The sequence below is a fragment of the Henckelia pumila genome, chromosome 2 (assembly GCF_033568475.1).
Source record: "Henckelia pumila isolate YLH828 chromosome 2, ASM3356847v2, whole genome shotgun sequence".
NCBI lineage: Eukaryota > Viridiplantae > Streptophyta > Magnoliopsida > Lamiales > Gesneriaceae > Henckelia > Henckelia pumila.
Genome location: NC_133121.1, coordinates 72,970,800 through 72,992,478, shown reverse-complemented (window position 1 = coordinate 72,992,478; position 21,679 = coordinate 72,970,800). Strand labels below are relative to the sequence as shown.

General features: G+C 40.4%; 1 protein-coding gene across 1 annotated transcript in view; it reads right to left on the bottom strand.

The window, feature by feature from the left end:
- Positions 1-10,197: 10,197 nt before the first annotated feature.
- The window catches only part of LOC140877734 (uncharacterized), a 32,141-nt gene continuing 20,659 nt past the window's right edge, over positions 10,198-21,679 (bottom strand). Inside the window, exons 3-7 of the mRNA XM_073281303.1 lie at positions 12,687-13,095; positions 12,393-12,486; positions 11,979-12,304; positions 11,803-11,846; positions 10,198-10,668 (exon numbers count right to left, since the gene is read on the bottom strand). Of these exons, the coding sequence (XP_073137404.1) occupies positions 10,198-10,668; positions 11,803-11,846; positions 11,979-12,304; positions 12,393-12,486; positions 12,687-13,095 (1,344 nt within the window). The remainder of the gene's footprint in view (positions 10,669-11,802; positions 11,847-11,978; positions 12,305-12,392; positions 12,487-12,686; positions 13,096-21,679) is intronic.

The following is a 21,679-nucleotide window of genomic DNA, read 5'->3' as shown; positions in this document are numbered from 1 at the left end:
ATTTAAGGAGACCATGGCTATACCTGCGTCCGTCGTCAGCCCGCTGATGACAATTGCCTCAAAACTTAGGCACATATTTGCCTCGACGTCGGGATCGCTATGCCACTTTCGGATTCCCAATAGGATGCCTAGAACTCCCTAGATCTGAGTTAGAAGGCCTATGAATTGAGAGAGGAAAAGGAGAGGTGCGAGTTGAAAATGAAATTTTGGACCTCTATTTATAGGCAAAGTTTGGGCCGTCCGAACTCGACTTTGGATCCTCCGAACTGGTTCGGATCCCCCGTTCCTGACTTCGGAGCCTTCGTTCCTGTTCGGAGCCTCCGATCCTGACTTCGGATCCTCCGAAGTCCCATCAATGATGTCACCCATGACGCATTATCTTCGGAGCCTCCGATCCGAGTTCGGATCCTCCGAACCCGTTCGGATCCTTCGATCTTTGGTTCGGATCCTCCGATCCAATTCGGAGCCTCCTAACTTGGTTCGGAGCTTCCGAACCATCCAAACCCTCGGAACCTTCCCGGTCATTTTTTAGTGTCCTGAATCCATTTTTGGACTCCGTTAACCCTTTAGGAATTTTCTTAATCACATTTTACTTTATCCAATCATGATATCACGATTAATATACTCATTAATCGCAAATTACGGATACGGGTCACTACAATGGCAAAGCGAGCCCCACCCTCGAACGACCAATGAACACGTTCTGAATAGTTTCTTGACAAATAAGGCCTAAATCCATAGACATTCCTTCAACAATGCAATATACGAGAATTGCCCTCTCCCTTGTGACCTCATGATCATGGTCGGTGGGTTTTGAAAGAGTAGGTGCCCGGTGAGCCAACTTGTGGCTAAGGGCTTTGATGACTCTTTGTATAAACAATCTTTTGTTTAATATAATTTACACTTTTATTAATGGCAATGACTTTATCTTTCTTCATATTGTGATATTGTGATATACTATTGTTGTTTTGATAAAGACCTTGAATATACTATAGTGTATGTAAGATGTGGTAGAACATGGAGATGTCTATCATGAAACACATCTTATAGTCACTGTATATTCTAAACTGTTCCTAGTCGATTGAGCCGTTCGATAATAAGGATAAGGATCGCTCAAGTTTGAGACTAGCATTTGCAATGCGGAGTACCACGTTTCATTGGTAAGGAACATAGAGATGTTCGAAGCATGCAAATGGATATTCATATGATGAATGATCGAACTACCCTATCCGGACTTTCCAAGTGGTTATCACTTATCGAGTGGATATAGTCTGCGGTTTTGGTTGTACACCATTAGTCCTTACTACTTGAAACATCATTGAGACTCTATATGCTAGTACTGTGCTTTGACTCATTTACCGACTCTATTGGGGTCATCAGGTGTCGGGATTGGGTACAGTTACAACACATATAGGAGTCGATGCTTTGTTGTCAAGGATTCACCACATACTTGCGAGTATGGATATCCTATGCGATCTGAGGAGATATTAGTGTGACGAATCTCTGGCCAGAGTACATGATGTGATTTAAGAAATGGTTTCTTAGTAGCACATGCGATGTCACTATTTGATCTTCAAGATGTGTTGCATAGTTATCGAATCTCGAGCGACTCTCGATATACCAATGGTTGTTGATTCGATCGGGATATTTGGATGAAGGGACCGTACTGTACGCTAACCAAAATCTATTGGTTCTTGTAGGCACTATCAGTGATACCTAGGGAATCATGGGGCGATGTTGCTAGGCGCTCTTACCATGATTCGATGGGCAAGTCGGAAATTGTTGTTCCGAGTCACAAGGAGTTGTGAGCCCACGGCTAGCTGTATCCCTGAACCATTGAGGGTCACACAGTGTAATGGATTTTTAATCCCCGTTGAGATAGTTAAATTTAAAGAGTTAAATTTAATGAACAAAGAAGTTGGACTTCTTAATTATGAGTAGAGGAGTAAGATTTCCTAAAATGACATAGGGATGGACATTTTTGGAAACCACTGAATTCGGATTCAGAAAAATTTATCTTGACTTTAAAAGGTGCAGAAATGGTTTCTGTGCACATTGGTGAAATCGGTTTATCAATCGGAGTCATGATGAATTTTATATTAATTTCTGAACATGCGGGCTTTGCTTGTCGGGCTTGAACTTATGACTAATGGGCCCTAAGCTGTTAGTGGCCTACATTATAAATAAGTTATTGCAGTACAGAAATTAGACACAACAGGTCACAAAATATTTTTAAAACCCTAGCTGCGTTTTTAATAGGTGGCCGCCCCCTCCCTCCTTTTGCTCGAAAAATCCAGCCTGTGAATTTTGAATTGCAGTCTGGTTTAACGGATCAAATTCGTTAATTCTCTTCGTAGAAACTTCTGATAGATTTTCTAGTGCAATCTATCAGAGGGATTAATTATCCGTTCGTGGACCTGATTGAAGAATAGTTCGTCCATCAGTTCCAGGGATATACAACAAGAGCAGAGAAATCTGTTGGTGTCCAAAATCTCGATTCGAGATTAAAGGTAAAAATTTTATAATCGTTATTTAATTTTTACACACACAATTTAATCGTAAGGTTAATACCCATTATGGAATCGTTCCATATAAAAATTTTAAACTTCCGCTGCACCGGGTATCAATCCTAATTGATCTGATCGCCGCGTTCTCCAACAGTGGTATCAGAGCCAGGTTGCTCAGATCAAGCGATTAAATTAATCGATTGTACAAAAATTTTTAAGCCTCGTTTTTTGAAACAAAATAAATATTTTAAAAATAAAATTATTTTTTTTCGGGCAAAAACCCGGGAAGCGATTGGATCGCTGCCCGGGGGGGGGGGGGGGGGCAGCGCACGGCGCTGCCCAGGGCAGCGATCGTCGCTGCCCTAGGGGCAGCCGAGCTGCCCGGCCCGGCCCGACCCCATTAGGGCGCGGGCAGCCCGGGAATGTCCCGGGCGGCCCGCGGAAAAAAATTATTTTTTAATTTTTAAATTAAATTTTAATATGTTAAAATTCTATTTTTGGTCCGATCGAAAATTGTTTTGATTGGTCCACGAGGCGTCGGATCGAATTGTTCGAGTCCGAAAATTTTAAAATTGATTTTTGGATAAATTTGAATTTTTGGAAAATTTAAATATTTTATCCGTTAAATTGAATTTTGAAATTAATTATTTTTGGTACAATTGATGATAAGATATGATCTTATGGATATATTGAGTAAAATATGATTTTATGTATAAAATTGGATTTTATAGATAAAATATGATTTTATTTGATAAAAAGATAAAATATGATTTTGTATGTAAAATAAGATTTTATGTATGAAATATGATTTTATCCTTTTAAATTTAAATTGCCATTGCATGTTATCCAATAAATTAATTTTGAATTAAATGTTATTGGATAAGGATGATCGATTGACATGACCAATTTTATAGGTGTATGTTAGGAATTTACATTTGTTTTTATTGTTGTTGGTTTTATTAATGGGCCTGGTTTATGGCCCAATATGAATGTCATATGTAATAAAAGTGGGCTTGGTTTATGGCCCGTTCCCACCCCTTAAAAATGTATCCCCTACTTGTCATTGTTATTTATTATAAATACATTAGATTTAGTGGGAGATCAAGATTTGAAGATGGAGGTGGGCCCAGTAGACAATAAAGACAGAAGAAATGTAAATTGGAAGCTCAATGTAATAGGATTGATTAGAAATGGAATCGATCATCCTATATAATATGTGATATTATAGTTGTATGCATGTTTTAGACAAAATTGTGTGAATCCGACAAGCATACAAAATTTTTAAAATGATGAGACAAATTTTCATAATTAAAAATCCCTCATTTTAAATATGATTTAAAATTGATATCAAGATAAATAAAGGAAATTTAAATTTGTTTAAATGTTCCTACCTTCCATCAACGATCAATGTTTGAGATGCTACCCGTGGATACGGTCCGGCTCATATTATTGGGGGGGCCTATTCGTCGGAAAGCTGTACATTGGATCGACACATGTTGTAAGTTGGGTGGAACTCCCATGGGATCGGCTCATATTATTGGGGATCCACATGGCGACCGTCCATCACAACTTAATATTGATGGGTCATCTTGACATGTCACAAAAATCGGCGTCATATTATTGGGCCCTTATTGGACATGAGGTAAAAACGTGGAGGTTGATTTGGAAGCAATTGGGCTCTACCTTTTGAAAATTATGGTTGGCTGATATTATTCGGGACCATAAGTTTGTCAATTGGACTCCATGTTCTCACTAAGGAAAACAGTTTTCCGTTTTCACTAGAGGGTAGTGAAATCGTTAAAATAGTGGGAGTGAGATTCATAAAATAAATTTCGCCTATTTTATGTCTTAGTAAATTGCTTAAACAATCACTGATATTTGTCTGTTTCATTTCAGTATTTCATAAGATGAATTCGCGTAATCCACTTTTCTCGATCCTCGAACAAAATATGTTGACTAGCGCAAACTATATGGAATGGTTCCGTAAGTTGAAGATTGTCTTGACTTCGGAGAAGATGCTCTACGTGTTAGAAAAATCTCCTCCGAAGGAAGCACCAGCTGACGTAAGTCCGGAGGAGTTAGCCAAACTTGATACATGGTGGGACCATGATATCAAGACCAAATGCTATATGCAAGCCTCGATGTCTGATGAACTCCAGAGGCGATTTGAGGACACCGTGAATGCTGTTGACATTCACGTTCAACTCAAGGAACTTTTTGGGGCTCAATAGAGGGCTGAAAGGTTCGCTACTGTAAGGGAGCTAATGACGTGTCGCATGCGTGAAGGGACTTCGGTCCGTGATCATGGGGTACGAGTGATTTGGCTCATACAGAAGTTGGTAACCCTTGATTTGGTGTTGGAGCATGAACTCAACGTGGACTTACTACTTCTGTCTCTTCCTTCTTCGTTTGACGGATTTGTGGTGAATTTCAATATGAACAAGATAGAGGCCTCCCTTGAAGAGATGGTCAATATGCTTGTGACATATGAATCCACATTAAAGAAGGATAAACCGACTTTCTTGGTGGGCTCCTCTTCTTCTGCTAAGAAGGGGCCAAGTACAAAGGGTAAGAAACGTTCTGCCCCACCCAAGAAAATCGAACCCGAGAAGAAGTACAAGACAAAGGCTTCAAACATGGAAAAATTCAAGGATGTTTGCCATTACTGCAAGAAGCCCGGTCATTGGAAGCGTAACTGCAAGGAATATCTAGAGCAGTTGCGAACTGCGAAGGGTATGTTCTATATTGAAATAAATGTTTCACTTAATACTACTTCTTGGGTATTGGATACCGGATGTGGATCTCACATTTGCAATGATTTGCAGGTGATGACAAGAAGTCGCAGGCTTAGAATGGGTGAGACCCAGCTGAGGCTCGGAAATGGTTCCAGAGTTGAAGCTAAAGCCGTGGGAGATGTTTATTTATTTTTGCAGAACGGTTTTAAGTTACTTTTAAGAGTTGTTTTATTTGTTCCGGATTTGATTAAAAACATTATTTCTGTTTCTATGCTTGATAGAGATGGTTATTCTTGCAATTTTTTGAATGAGATTTGCAATATTTACAAGAATGAATGTTTGATTGGAAATGGACAACTTGAAAACGATCTATACAACTTAAAACTAAACGACGTTCCAATAAATTATGTTGATAAACCGGCAACAACAAACAAAAGGAAAATCGATAGCCAAAACCCGGCAAACCTTTGGCACGCTAGGCTAGGTCATATTTCCTCAAGGAGGATGAACAAGCTAGTGGGAGAGGGCATGTTTGATATGTCTGATATTAACTCTCTACCTAATTGTGAATCCTGCCTAAAAGGAAAAATGACTAAATCTCCTTTTAAGGGGAAACCTGAGCGTAGTCAAAATCTGTTGGATTTGATCCATACAGATGTTTGTGGTCCATTTAGAGTTGGGACTCAATATGGCCACATCTACTTCATTACCTTTACTGATGATTATTCAAGGTATGGGTATTTATATTTAATGAAATATAAGTCTGAAGCATTTGAAAAGTTCAAAGAATTCAAGGCTGAAGTAGAAAACAAGCTAGGTAAAAGTATTAAAGCACTTCGATCGGATCGAGGTGGAGAATACTTGAGTACCGAGTTTTTGGACTATCTAAAAGATAATGGGATTCTCTCTCAGTGGACTCCTCCTATGACACCACATCTTAATGGTGTATCGGAGCGTCGTAATCGAACTTTGTTGGACATGGTTCGGTCCATGATGAGCTTCACTGAGCTTCCACCTTCGTTTTGGGGCTATGCGCTTGAAACGGCGGTATTGTTGTTGAACAACGTCCACACTAAAGCAGTGGACAAAACACCATACGAGTTATGGAATGGCAAAGCTCCTAAGTATTCGTACTTTAGGATTTGGGGATGTCCTGCTTACGTGAAGCGGACAGTGGGAGATAAGTTGGATAGTCGATCCAGCTTATGTTATTTTGTAGGGTATCCGAAGAATTCAATCGGATATTATTTCTATTATCCTGCTGAAACAAAGGTGTTTGTTTCGAGGAATGCCACCTTCTTGGAGAAGGAGTTCTTATTGGATAAGAAAGGCGAGATGATGGAACTCGAAGAAATTCGAGAAGAACCCGAAATACAAAATAACGATCCTACACCTCAGGAACCATTGATAGACACGCCTGTACCTAGAAGATCCGAGAGGACTTCTAGACCTCCTATTCGATATGGTCTTCTTCTTGAAGGGGATCAAGATGAACCCGATGTTGGATGTGATCCAAGAAACTTCAAGGAAGCAATTTCTGATGCGGATTCAAATTTATGGCTTGAAGCTATGCAGTTGGAAATAGATTCGATGCATACAAACCAAGTTTGGTCTTTAGTAGATCCTCCCGATGGAATTGTTCCAATAGGGTGTAAATGGATCTACAAGAGAAAGCTTGGGCCTGATGGTAAGGTATTGACCTACAAGGCGCGATTGGTGGCAAAAGGTTATACTCAAAGACAAGGAGTTGACTATGATGAAACCTTTTCACCAGTTGCAATGTTCAAGTCCATAAGAATCCTTATTGCCATTGCTGCATGGTATGACTATGAGATATGGCAAATGGATGTGAAGACTGCTTTTCTTAATGGAGACATTAAGGAAGAAATCTATATGAAGCAGCCTGAGGGGTACACATCCATGGGAAGCGAGCATAAGGTATGCAAGCTTCAGAGATCAATTTATGGTCTAAAACAAGCATCAAGAAGTTGGAACCAGAAATTTGATGAAACAATAAAAGATTTTGGTTTCATCAAGAATCCGGAGGAACCATGCGTGTACAAGAAAGTAGTTAAGGATGCTTTGACATTCTTAGTACTTTATGTTGATGACATCCTACTCATTGGGAATGATGTAGGGATGTTGCAGTCAACAAAGATATGGTTATCAGGTAGATTCTCGATGAAGGATTTGGGTGAGGCATCCTATATTCTAGGGATACAGTTCTATAGAGATAGATCTAAGAGAATGATAGGACTCACTCAGTCAACCTACATCGACACCATATTGAAACGGTTTTCAATGGATGGGTCCAAGAGAGGACATCTACCCATGTGTCATGGAGTTTCTCTATCCAAGTCTATGTGTCCCAAGACTGATGAAGAGATAGAGAAAATGACACATGTACCATATGCGTCAGCCATAGGTAGTATCATGTATGGGATGATATCTACCAGACCGGATGTAGCATTTGCTCTGAGTGTCACGAGCAGATATCAAGCTAATCCCGATCAAATGCATTGGAAAGCCGTGAAGGACATTCTTAAGTACTTACGAAGGACTAAGAATATGTCCATGGTATATGGAGGAAGAGAACTAAAATTGGAAGGCTATACCGACTCTAGCTTCCAAAGTGACGTGGATGACTCGAAGTCAACCTCTGGATTTGTGTTCATGCTCAATGGCGGTGCTGTCTCTTGGAAGAGTTCCAAGCAGGACACCACAGCGGATTCCACCACTGAAGCAGAATACATTGCAGCATCAGCTGCTGCTAAAGAGGCCGTTTGGATGAGGAATTTCGTCCAAGAGTTGGGTGTCATTCCTGAAGTTGTTGGTCCAGTCCCGGTGTACTGTGACAACACGGGTGCCGTTGCTCAGGCAAAGGAACCAAGGTCTCATCAAAGATCCAAACACGTACTGAGGAAATACCACATCATTCGGGAGATTGTGGAAAGAGGAGACATCACTGTCGAAAGAGTGGCCTCTGCAGACAATATCGCTGATCCACTTACTAAGCCCTTGCCAGGACCATTATTTGACAAACATCGCAAGGCAATGGGTCTACGTAGTATGACTAGTTGGCTTTAGGGCAAGTGGGAGATTGAAAGCGTAGGTGCCCGGTGAGCCAACTTGTGGCTAAGGGCTTTGATGACTCTTTGTATAAACAATCTTTTGTTTAATATAATTTACACTTTTATTAATGGCAATGACTTTATCTTTCTTCATATTGTGATATTGTGATATACTATTGTTGTTTTGATAAAGACCTTGAATATACTATAGTGTATGTAAGATGTGGTAGAACATGGAGATGTCTATCATGAAACACATCTTATAGTCACTGTATATTCTAAATTGTTCCTAGTCGATTGAGCCGTCCGATAATAAGGATAAGGATCGCTCGAGTTTGAGACTAGCATTTGCGATGCGGAGTACCACGTTTCATTGGTAAGGAACATAGAGATGTTCGAAGCATGCAAATGGATATTCATATGATGAATGATCGAACTACCCTATCCGGACTTTCCAAGTGGTTATCACTTATCGAGTGGATATAGTCCGCGGTTTTGGTTGTACACCATTAGTCCTTACTACTTGAAACATCATTGAGACTCTATATGCTAGTACTGTGCTTTGACTCGTTTACCGACTCTATTGGGGTCATCAGGTGTCGGGATTGGGTACAGTTACAACACATATAGGAGTCGATGCTTTGTTGTCAAGGATTCACCACATACTTGCGAGTATGGATATCCTATGCGATCTGAGGAGATATTAGTGTGACGAATCTCTGGCCAGAGTACATGATGTGATTTAAGAAATGGTTTCTTAGTAGCACATGCGATGTCACTATTTGATCTTCAAGATGTGTTGCATAGTTATCGAATCTCGAGCGACTCTCGATATACCAATGGTTGTTGATTCGATCGGGATATTTGGATGAAGGGACCGTACTGTACGCTAACCAAAATCTATTGGTTCTTGTAGGCACTATCAGTGATACCTAGGGAATCATGGGGCGATGTTGCTAGGTGCTCTTACCATGATTCGATGGGCAAGTCGGAAATTGTTGTTCCGAGTCACAAGGAGTTGTGAGCCCACGGCTAGCTGTATCCCTGAACCATTGAGGGTCACACAGTGTAATGGATTTTTAATCCCCGTTGAGATAGTTAAATTTAAAGAGTTAAATTTAATGAACAAAGAAGTTGGACTTCTTAATTATGAGTAGAGGAGTAAGATTTCCTAAAATGACATAGGGATGGACATTTTTGGAAACCACTGAATTCGGATTCAGAAAAATTTATCTTGACTTTAAAAGGTGCATAAATGGTTTCTGTGCACATTGGTGAAATCGGTTTATCAATCGGAGTCATGATGAATTTTATATTAATTTCTGAACATGCGGGCTTTGATTGTCGGGCTTGAACTTATGACTAATGGGCCCTAAGCTATTAGTGGCCTACATTATAAATAAGTTATTGCAGTACAGAAATTAGACACAACAGGTCACAAAATATTTTTAAAACCCTAGCTGCATTTTTAATAGGTGGCCGCCCCCTCCCTCCTTTTGCTCGAAAAATCCAGCCTGTGAATTTTGAATTGCAGTCTGGTTTAACGGATCAAATTCGTTAATTTTCTTCGTAGAAACTTCTGATAGATTTTCTAGTGCAATCTATCAGAGGGATTAATTATCTGTTCGTGGACCTGATTGAAGAACAGTTCGTCCATCAGTTCCAGGGATATACAACAAGAGCAGAGAAATCTGTTGGTGTCCAAAATCTCGATTCGAGATTAAAGGTAAAAATTTTATAATCGTTATTTAATTTTTACACACACAATTTAATCGTAAGGTTAATACCCATTATGGAATCGTTCCATATAAAAATTTTAAACTTCCGCTGCACCGGGTATCAATCCTAATTGATCTGATCGCCGCGTTCTCCAACAGGTTTAAGTCAAGCACAAACCAAAGCGTACCACCTTTTTGCATCCCTCTTCAAATCAACCTTCCTCAACTTAAACAGTTTAAGATCACTGCCCAGCTTCCATACAGCTCCCGCGACATAGATGTATGGAATAATAGCATCATAATCAATATCCCCAGATTTATATTCAACATATTGATCATTATCCACTGGCAGGAAATGAAATAGAGTGTTAATCGCCATTGAGTCAAAAGGCACCATCTTGCCGTGCACCAATACCTTGAATTCAACGTGCTTAACCTTCAGATTTGCATAAAATTCCCTCACCAATGAAATAACTGCTTCTTGTGACTGCTTAACAAATTGAAGCCACTGCCTCTCGAGCACTTCATCCCCAACATTACACCAAATAATCCTATTCAGTTCAAATCCAATTGTCGTATCGAACCCTCTCTTAGGCAAAATATTCTTAGATAACAACCCATGATAATTCTCTTCGGCCTATGTATTCCAGAAACGGTGAGCATCAAAAGTAGGAGCCGAAGATGAAAATGCTCCAAACTTAGTTTTTTTCTTAGGCGCCATCTGTCATACACTTAGCGGGCACAAGGAATCCAAACTTCAAGAACAACAACCACGATCCGTGACTCCCCCAAACTATCAACTCAAGCAACACACACGCTGTTCGCGAACGATGAAACGAGCCTCAACAATAAAACACAAGAAATCCCTCTATTCGGATACACGTCCACGTCATAACCAATAGTATCTCAACAACCCAATAATGGAAAATTCGCACACCGTGATGAGAGAAACTGACCACTGTCTCAATATGGAATGACGCCACAGCCCAAAAAAGTATCGGTGTCCCGAGCTCGATGTCCCTCCCGTTGATTAGAAGAAAAATAAGAGAAGATGAAAAATTTAGAAAGCAAAGAGGAAGGAGGGGGGAAATTAAAACCAGAGTAGAGGAAGAAATCGAGTAGAAACGGCACTTTGGAGAGGAGAGAAAAGAAAAAGGAAAATTAGGGTAAAAGCAGAAGATAGAATGAGAAAGCAAGGAAACAAATTTGTGTTTAAATGCAGACGGGGCGAGCGTGCATAATTAGAAGCGGGCGCGCATGGCTCTCTGGCCCATGTAATTTTTTGCACAAAAGGACGCATGGGCGTGCATGAGTTATAGGCGCCCGCACATAAGACTCTGTGATTGCAACTGCTCCGCATAATTTCCACTAGCGGGCGCTCCAAATGAGACGCGGGCGCGCAAGGTTCTAGACCATTGCTTCGATTTTTGTATTTTTGAATGCGCGGGCGCGCCTAAGGACAGGCGGGCGTGCATATAGTTCTGGAAATTCGTTCCTGAAAAAAAAAGAATCAAAGCGCGAAAATAACAAAATTAAACGCAAAAAATGAAATAGAAATTAAAAACAAACAAAAATAAAATATGGGTTGCCTCCCAGTTAGCGCTTGGTTTATAGTCCTCAGCTGGACTTGCACCAGTTTTAAGCCGGGTCTGTGAGTAGAGTACTCTCAGTACTTCGTACTTCGGTACCAAAATAATGTATCACCATTTGCCCGTTCACTTTGAAGACCCTTCTCTGTACATCAAAGCTCAATCGCACCGTGCGGATACACCTTCTCCACCATAAATGGTCCAGACCATCTGGACTTCAATTTTCCTGGAAACAATTTCAGACGGGAGTTAAACAATAATACTTTCTGACCTGGTTCGAATTCTCGAGGTGCAATGTTTTTTTCATGTCATTTCTTTGTTTGCTCCTTGTATATCTTGGCATTCTCATATGCCTCACTTTGAAACTCATCCAATTCCATCAACTGTAATTTATGCAACTCCCCCGATGCTTCGATATCCATATTCAGCTTCTTGATAGCCCAAAATGTTTTGTGCTCTAGCTCCAAAGGCAAATGACATGCTTTACCAAACACCAACCTGTAGGGCGACATCCCAATCGGTGTTTTAAATGCAGTGCGGTAGGCCCATAACGCGTCATCCATCTTGATTGCCCAATCTTTTCTATTCGTCTTCACCGTCTTCTCCAATATTTGCTTGATTTCTCGATTAGAGATTTCCGCTTGACCATTTGTTTGCAGATGATATGCACACTCCACCTTATGCCTGACACCATACTTAGTGAGCAAGGTATTAAAAATTTTATTACAGAAGTGCACCTTCGTCACTGATTATTGCTCGTGGTGTTCCAAACCTTGTAAAAATGTTCTTCTGCAAAAACTTTACTACAACACGAGCATCATTAGTAGAGGTGGCAATTGCTTCCACCCAATTCGACACATAATCAACTGCCAATAAGATATAAGTGTACCCAAAAGAAGGGGGAAAGGGACCCATAAAATCTATACCCCACACATCAAACAATTCCACTTCTAAAATATTTGTGAGGGGTAATTCATGCCTTCTAGATATATTCCCCGTTCATTGGCACTTATCACATGATTTCACTAAGGTATAACTATCTCTAAACAAGTAGGACAATAAAAACATGATTTTAGTACCTTAGCGGCAGTCCGGGATGCTCCAAAATGTCCTCCATAGGGTGAGGAATGGCATAGATCCAAAATTTCATTTGCCTCTTGCCCCGCCACACATCTTCGAATCACTTGATCAGCACAAAGTTTGAAAATGTAGGGATCTTCCCATAAGTAGAACTTAACGTCATGGAAAAACTTCTTCTTCTGATGTCGGTTCAACTCTGGAGGCATAACACCACAAGACAAAAAATTAGCGAAATCAGTAAACCAAGGAATGGAGGAATTTACCTGAAAGATCTGTTCATCCGGAAATAATTCTTGGATGCTCTCCTCCTCCTTAACATTCTCTAACTCCAATCTCGACAAGTCAGCAACTTGATTTTCACTACCCTTCTTATCCCTAATCTCAAATTCAAACTCCTGTAGCAGTAGAATCCACTGTTGGAAAAACTGGCAGTCAGATCAATCACAATTGATACCCGGTGCAGCGGAAGTTTAAAAATTTTATCATGGAACAATTCCATGGTGTGGGTATCAACCGTTCAACGATTAAATTATTGTGTGTGTAAAATTCAAATAACAATTAATTAAATTTTACCTTCAATCTCGAATCGAGATTAATGGACACCACACAGATTTCTCTGCGCTTCTTGTATCTCCCAGGAACTGATGAACTCCTTCAATCAGGTCCACGAATGGGGTTTAAATCCCTCTGATAGATTGCACTAGAAAATCTATCAGAAGTTTTTCTGCGAAGAGATTAAACGAATCTGATTCGTTATTCCTGACTGCAATTAAAAATCACAGACCGGAATTTCTCGGACAGAGGGGGAGGGTTCGGCCGATTTCTTTTGAGAGGAGGCTAGGGTTTCGAAAATCCTGTCTCAAAAATTATGACCTGTTGTGTGTAATTGCTGTACTGCAATAACTTATTTATAATGCAGGCCACTAACACCTTAGGGCCCATTAGTCATAAGCTAGGGCCCGACAAGCAAAGCCCGCACGTTCAGAAATTAATATAAAATTCATCGTGACTCCGATCGATGAACCAATTTCACCAATGTGCACAGAAACCATTTCTGCACATTTTAAAGTCAAAATAAATTTTCCTGAATCCGAATTCAGTGGTTTCCAAAAATGTCCATCCCTATGTCATTTTAGGAAATCCTACTCCCTAACTCTTATTTAAGAAGTCCAACTCCTTAGTTCATTAAATTTAACTCTTTAAATTTAACTATCTCAACGGGGATTAAAACTCCATTACACTGTGTGACCCTCAATGGTTCAGGGATACAGCTAGCCGTGGGCTCACAACTCCTTGTGACTCGGAACAACACTTTCCGACTTGCCCAACGAATCAAGGTAAAGCGCCTAGCAACATCGCCCCATGATTCCCTAGGTATCACTGATAGTGCCTACAAGAACCAGTAGATTTTGGTTAGCGTACAGTACGGTCCCTTCATCCATATATCCCGATCGAATCAACAACCATTGGTATATCGAGAGTCGCTCAAGATTCGATAACTATGCAATACATCTTGAAGATCAAATTAGTGACATCGCATGTGCTACTAAGAAACCATTTCTTAAATCACATCAAGTACTCTGGCCAGAGATTTGTCACACTAATATCTCCTCAGATCGCATAGGATATCCACACTCGCAAGTATGTGGTGAATCCTTGACAACAATGCATTGACTCCTATATGTGTCGTAACTGTACCCAATCTCGACACCTGATGACCCCCATAGAGTCGGTAAACGAGTCAAAGCACAGCACTAGCATATAGAGTCTCCATGATGTTTCAAGTCGTAAGGACTAATGGTGTACAACCAAAACCGCGGACTTTATCCACTCGATAAGTGATAACCACTTGGAAAGTCCGGATAGGGTAGTTCGATTATTCATCCTATGAATATCCATTTGCATGCTTCGAACATCTCCATGTTCCCTACCAATGAAACGTGGTACTCCGCATCGCAAATGCTAGTCTCAAACTCGAGCGATCCTTATCCTTATTATCGGACGGCTCAATCGACTAGGAACGGTTTTTAGAATATACAGTGACTATAAGATGTATTTCATGATAGACATCTCCATGTTCTACCACATCTTACATACACTATAGTATATTCAAGGTCTTTATCAAAACAACAATAGTATATCACAATATAACAATATGAAGTAATATAAAGTCATTGCCATAAAAGTGTAAATAATATTAAACAAAAGATTGTTTATACAAAGAGTCATCAAAGCCCATAGCCACACAGTTGGCTCACTGGGCACCCACTCTTACAATCTCCCACTTGTCCTATAGCCAACTAGTCATACTACGTAGACCCATTGCTTCGTGATGTTTGTCAAACAATGGTCCTGGCAAGGGCTTAGTAAGCGGATCAGCGATATTGTCTGCAGAGGCCACTCGTTCGACAATGATGTCTCCTCTTTCCACAATCTCCCGGATTATGTGGTATTTCCTCAGTACGTGTTTGGATCTTTGATGAGACCTTGGTTCCTTTGCTTGAGCAACGGCACCCGTGTTGTCACAGTACACCGGGACTGGACCAACAAATTCAGGAATAACGCCCAACTCTTGGACGAACTTCCTCATCCAAACGGCCTCTTTAGCAGCAGCTGATGCTGCATTGTATTCAGCCTCAGTGGTGGAATCCGCTGTGGTGTCCTGCTTGGAACTCTTCCAAGAGACAGCACCGCCATTGAGCATGAACACAAATCAAGAGGTTGACTTCGAGTCATCCACATCACTTTGGAAGCTAGAGTCGGTATAGCCTTCCAATTTGAGATCTCGTCCTCCATACACCATGAACATATTCTTAGTCCTTCGCAAGTACTTAAGAATGTCCTTCACGGCTTTCCAATGCATTTGACCAGGATTAGACTGATATCTGCTCGTGACACTCAGAGCAAATGCTACATCCGGTCTGGTAGATATCATCCCATACATGATACTACCTATAGCTGACGCATATGGTACATGTGTCATATTCTCTATCTCTGCATCAGTCTTGGGACACATAGACTTGGATAGAGAAACTCCATGACACATGGGTAGATGTCCTCTTTTGGACCCATCCATTGAAAACCGTTTCAATATGGTATCGATGTAGGTTGATTGAGTGAGTCCTATCATTCTCTTAGACCTATCTCTATAGATCTGTATCCCAAGAATGTAGGATGCCTCTCCCAAATCCTTCATCGAAAATCTACCTGATAACCATATCTTTGTTGACTGCAACATCCCTACATCATTCCCAATGAGTAGGATGTCATCAACATAAAGTACTAAGAATGTCACCGCATCCTTAACTACTTTCTTGTACACGCAAGGTTCCTCCGGGTTCTTGATGAAACCAAAATCTTTTATTGTTTCATCAAATTTCTGGTTCCAACTTCTTGATGCTTGTTTTAGACCATAAATTGATCTCTGAAGCTTGCATACCTTATGCTCGCTTCCCATGGATGTGTACCCCTCAGGCTGCTTCATATAGATTTCTTCCTTAATGTCTCCATTAAGAAAAGCAGTCTTCACATCCATTTGCCATATCTCATAGTCATACCATGCAGCTATGGCAATCAGGATTCTTATGGACTTGAACATTGCAACTGGTGAAAAGGTTTCATCATAGTCAACTCCTTGCCTTTGAGTATAACCTTTCGCCACCAATGGCGCCTTGTAGGTCAATACCTTACCATCAGGCCCAAGCTTTCTCTTGTAGATCCATTTACACCCTATTGGAACAATTCCATCGGGAGGATCTACTAAAGACCAAACTTGGTTTGTATGCATCGAATCCAATTCTGACTACATAGCTTCAAGCCATAAATTCGAATCCGCATCAGAAATTGCTTCCTTGAAGTTTCTTGGATCACATCCAATGTCGGGTTCATCTTGATCCTCTTCAAGAAGAAGACCATATCGAACTGGAGGTCTAGAAGTCCTTTCGGATCTTCTAGGTGCAGGCGTGTCCAGCAATGGTTCCTGAGGTGTAGGATCGTTATTTTGTATTTCGGGTTCTTCTCGAACTTCTTCGAGTTCCATCATCTCGCCTTTCTTATCCAATAAGAATTCCTTCTCCAAGAAGGTGGCATTCCTAGAAACAAACACCTTTGTTTCAGCAGGATAATAGAAATAATATCCGATTGAATTCTTCGGATACCCTACAAAATAACATAAGCTGGATCGACTATCCAACTTATCTCCCACTGTCCGCTTCACGTAAGCAGGACATCCCCAAATCCTCAAGTACGAATACTTAGGAGCTTTGCCATTCCATAACTCGTATGGTGTTTTGTCCACTGCTTTAGTGTGGACGTTGTTCAACAACAATACCGCCGTTTCAAGCGCATAGCCCCAAAACGAAGGTGGAAGCTCAGTGAAGCTCATCATAGATCGAACCATGTCCAACAAAGTTCGATTACGACGCTCCGATACACCATTAAGCTGTGGTGTCATAGGAGGAGTCCACTGAGAGAGAATCCCATTCTCTTTCAGATAGTCCAAAAACTCGGTACTCAAGTATTCTCCACCTCGATCCGATCGAAGTGCTTTAATACTTTTACCTAGCTTGTGTTCTACTTCAGCCTTGAATTCTTTGAACTTTTCAAATGCTTCAGACTTATATTTCATTAAATATAAATACCCATACCTTGAATAATCATCAGTAAAGGTAATGAAGTAGGTGTGGCCATGTTGAGTCCCTACTCTAAATGGACCACAAACATCTGTATGGATCAAATCCAACAGATTCTGACTACGCTCAGGTTTCCCCTTAAAAGGAGATTTAGTCATTTTTCCTTTTAGGCAGGATTCACAAGTAGGTAGAGAATTAATATCAGACATATCAAACATGCCCTCTCCCACGAGCTTGTTCATCCTCCTTGAGGAAATATGACCTAGCCTAGCATGCCAAAGGTTTGCCGGGTTTTGACTATCGATTTTCCTTTTGTTTGTTGTCGCCGGTTTATCAACATAATTCACTGGAACGTCTTTTAGTTTTAAGTTGTATAGATCGTTTTCAAGTTGTCCATTTCCAATTAAACATTCATTCTTGTAAATATTGCAAATCCCATTCACAAAATTGCAAGAATAACCATCTCTATCAAGCATAGAAATAGAAATAATGTTTTTAATTAAATCTGGCACAAATAAAACATCTCTTAACAATAATTTAAAACCGTTCTGCAAAGTCAAACAAACATCTCCAATGGCCGTAGCTTCAACTCTGGAACCATTCCCGAGCCTCAGCTGGGTCTCACCCATTCTAAGCCTGCGACTTCTTGTCATCACCTGCAAATCATTGCAAATGTGAGATCCACATCCGGTATCCAATACCCAAGAAGTTGTATTAAGTGACATGTTTATTTCAATATAGAACATACCCTTTGCAGTTCCCAACTGCTCAAGATATTCCTTGCAGTTGCGCTTCCAATGACCCGGCTTCTTGCAGTAATGGCAAACATCCTTGGATTTTCCATTGTTTGAAGCCTTTGTCTTTTGCTTCTTCTCGGGCTCGACTTTCTTGGGTGGGGTAGAACGTTTCTTGCCCTTCATACTTGGCCCCTTCTTCGCAGAAGATGAGGAGCCCACCAAAAAGCTGGCTTATCCTTCTTAAGTGTGGATTCATATGTAACGAGCATATTGACCATCTCTTCAAGGGTGGCCTCTATCTTGTTCATATTAAAATTTATCACAAATCCATCAAATGAAGAAGGAAGAGACAGAAGCAATAAATCCACATTGAGTTCATGCTCCAACACCAAATCTAGGGTCGCCAACTTCTGTATGAGCCAAATCACTCGTACCCCATGATCACGGACCGAAGTCCCTTCACGCATGCGGCACGTCATCAACTCCTTAACAGTAGCGAACCTTTCAGCCCTCGACTGAGCCCCAAAAAGTTCCTTGAGTTGCGTGTGAATGTCAGCAGCATTCACCGTGTCCTCAAATCGCCTCTGGAGTTCATCAGACATCGAGGCTTGCATATAGCATTTGGTCTTGATGTCATGGTCACACCATGCATCAAGTTTGGCCAATTCCTCCGGACTTATGTCAGCTGGTGCTTCCTTCGGAGGTGCTTTCTCTAATACGTAGAGCATTTTCTCCGAAGTTAAGACAATCTTCAACTTCCGGAACCATTCCGTATAGTTGGCGCCAGTCAACTTGTTTTGTTCGAGGATCGAGAATAATGGATTTCGCGAATTCATTGTATGAAATACTGAAAAGAAAAACAGACATATATCAATGATTGTTTAACAATTTACTAAGACATAAAATAGGCGAATTTAATTTTATGAATCTCACTCCCACTATTTTAACGATTTCACCACCCTCTAGTGAAAACGGGAAACTTTTTCCTTAGTGAGAACATGGAGTCCAATTGACAAACTTATGGTCCCGAATAATATCAGCCAACCATAATTCTCAAAAGGTAGAGCCCAATTGCTTCCAAAGCAACCCCCATGTGTTTACCTCATGTCCAATAAGGGCCCAATAATATGACGCCGTTTAAAGTGACATGTCAAGATGACCCATCAATATTAAGTTGTGATGGACGGTCGCCATGTGGATCCCCCAATAATATGAGCCGATCCCATGGGAGTTCCACCCAACTTACAACATTTGTCGATCCAATGTACAGCTTTCCGACGGACGGGCCCCCCCAATAATATGAGCCGGACCGTATCCGCGGGTAGCATCACATACATTGACCGTTGATGGAAGGTGGGAACATTTAAACAAATTTAAATTTCCTTTATTTATCTTGATATAAATTTTAAATCATATTTAAAATGAGGGATTTTTAATTATAAAAATATTTGTCTCATCATATTCATTTTATTGCATGCTTGCCGGATTCACGCAATTTATGTCTAAACATGCATACAATCATAATATCAAATATTATATAGGATGATCGATTCCATTTCTAATTGACCCGTGGTTGCCAATCACGGGTCTTAGTCCAATCCTAGGTAATATGCAGTATGCAATACAATCCTATTACATGTGCTTCCAATTTACATTTCTTCAGTCTTTATTGTCTGCTGGGCCCACCGTCTTCAAATCTTGATCTCCCACTAAATCTAATGTATTTACAATAAATAACAATGACAAGTAGGGATACATTTTTAGGGGTGGGAACGGGCTATAAACCAAGCCCACTTTTATTACATATGACATTCATATCGGGCCATAAACCAGGCCCATTAATAAAACCAACAACAATAAAAACAAAATGTAAATTCCTAACATACACCTACAAAATTGATCATGGCAATCGATCATCCTTATCCAATAACATTTAATTCAAAATTAATTTATTGGATAACATGCAGTGGCAATTCAAATTTAAACAAGATAAAATCATATTTTATATATAAAATCTCATTTTACATATAAAATCATATTTTATCTCTATATCAAATAAAATCATATTTTATCTATAAAATCCAATTTTACAAATAAAATCATATTTTACTCAATATATCATAAGATCATATCTTATCATCAATTGTACCAAAATAATTGATTTCAAAATTCAATTTACGGATAAAACATTAAAATTTTCCAAAAATTCAAATTTATCCAAAATCAATTTTAAAATTTACGGACTCGAACAATTCGATCCGAAATCTCGTGAACCAATCAAAAACAATTTTTGACCGGACCAAAAATAAAATTTTAACATATTAAAATTAATTTTTAATAAAAATATAATTTTTCCCGCGGGCCGCCCGGGACACTCCCGGGCCGGCCCGCACCCGGGGCGCGGGCCGGGGGCAGCCCGGCTGCCCCCTTAGGGCAGCGACTATCGCTGCCCTGGCGGCGCCTGGTGCCGCCGCTGGGCGGCGCCGTGCGCCGCCCTGGGCGGCGACGGTCGCCGTCCTGGGCGGCGCCATGCGCCCCTTTTGGGCGGCGCCGTGCGCCGCCCGGGGCAGCAACAATTGCTGCCCCACCGGGCAGCGATCCAATCGCTGCCCGGGTTTTGCCCCGGAAAAAAAAAAATTTTTATTTAAAAATATTTATTTTATTTTCCAAAAACCGAGATTCAAAAATTTTGTACAATCGATTAATTTAATCGTTTGATCTGAGCAACCTGGCTCTGATACCACTGTTGGAAAAACTGGCAGTCAGATCAATCACAATTGATACCCGGTGCAGCGGAAGTTTAAAAATTTTATCATGGAACAATTCCATGGTGTGGGTATCAACCGTTCAACGATTAAATTATTGTGTGTGTAAAATTCAAATAACAATTAATTAAATTTTACCTTCAATCTCGAATCGAGATTAATGGACACCACACAGATTTCTCTGCGCTTCTTGTATCTCCCAGGAACTGATGAACTCCTTCAATCAGGTCCACGATTGGGGTTTAAATCCCTCTGATAGATTGCACTAGAAAATCTATCAGAAGTTTTTCTGCGAAGAGATTAAACGAATCTGATTCGTTATTCCTGACTGCAATTAAAAATCACAGACCGGAATTTCTCGGACAGAGGGGGAGGGTTCGGCCGATTTCTTTTGAGAGGAGGCTAGGGTTTCGAAAATCCTGTCTCAAAAATTATGACCTGTTGTGTGTAATTTCTGTACTGCAATAACTTATTTATAATGCAGGCCACTAACACCTTAGGGCCCATTAGTCATAAGCTAGGGCCCGACAAGCAAAGCCCGCACGTTCAGAAATTAATATAAAATTCATCGTGACTCCGATCGATGAACCAATTTCACCAATGTGCACAGAAACCATTTCTGCACATTTTAAAGTCAAAATAAATTTTCCTGAATCCGAATTCAGTGGTTTCCAAAAATGTCCATCCCTATGTCATTTTAGGAAATCCTACTCCCTAACTCTTATTTAAGAAGTCCAACTCCTTAGTTCATTAAATTTAACTCTTTAAATTTAACTATCTCAACGGGGATTAAAACTCCATTACACTGTGTGACCCTCAATGGTTCAGGGATACAGCTAGCCGTGG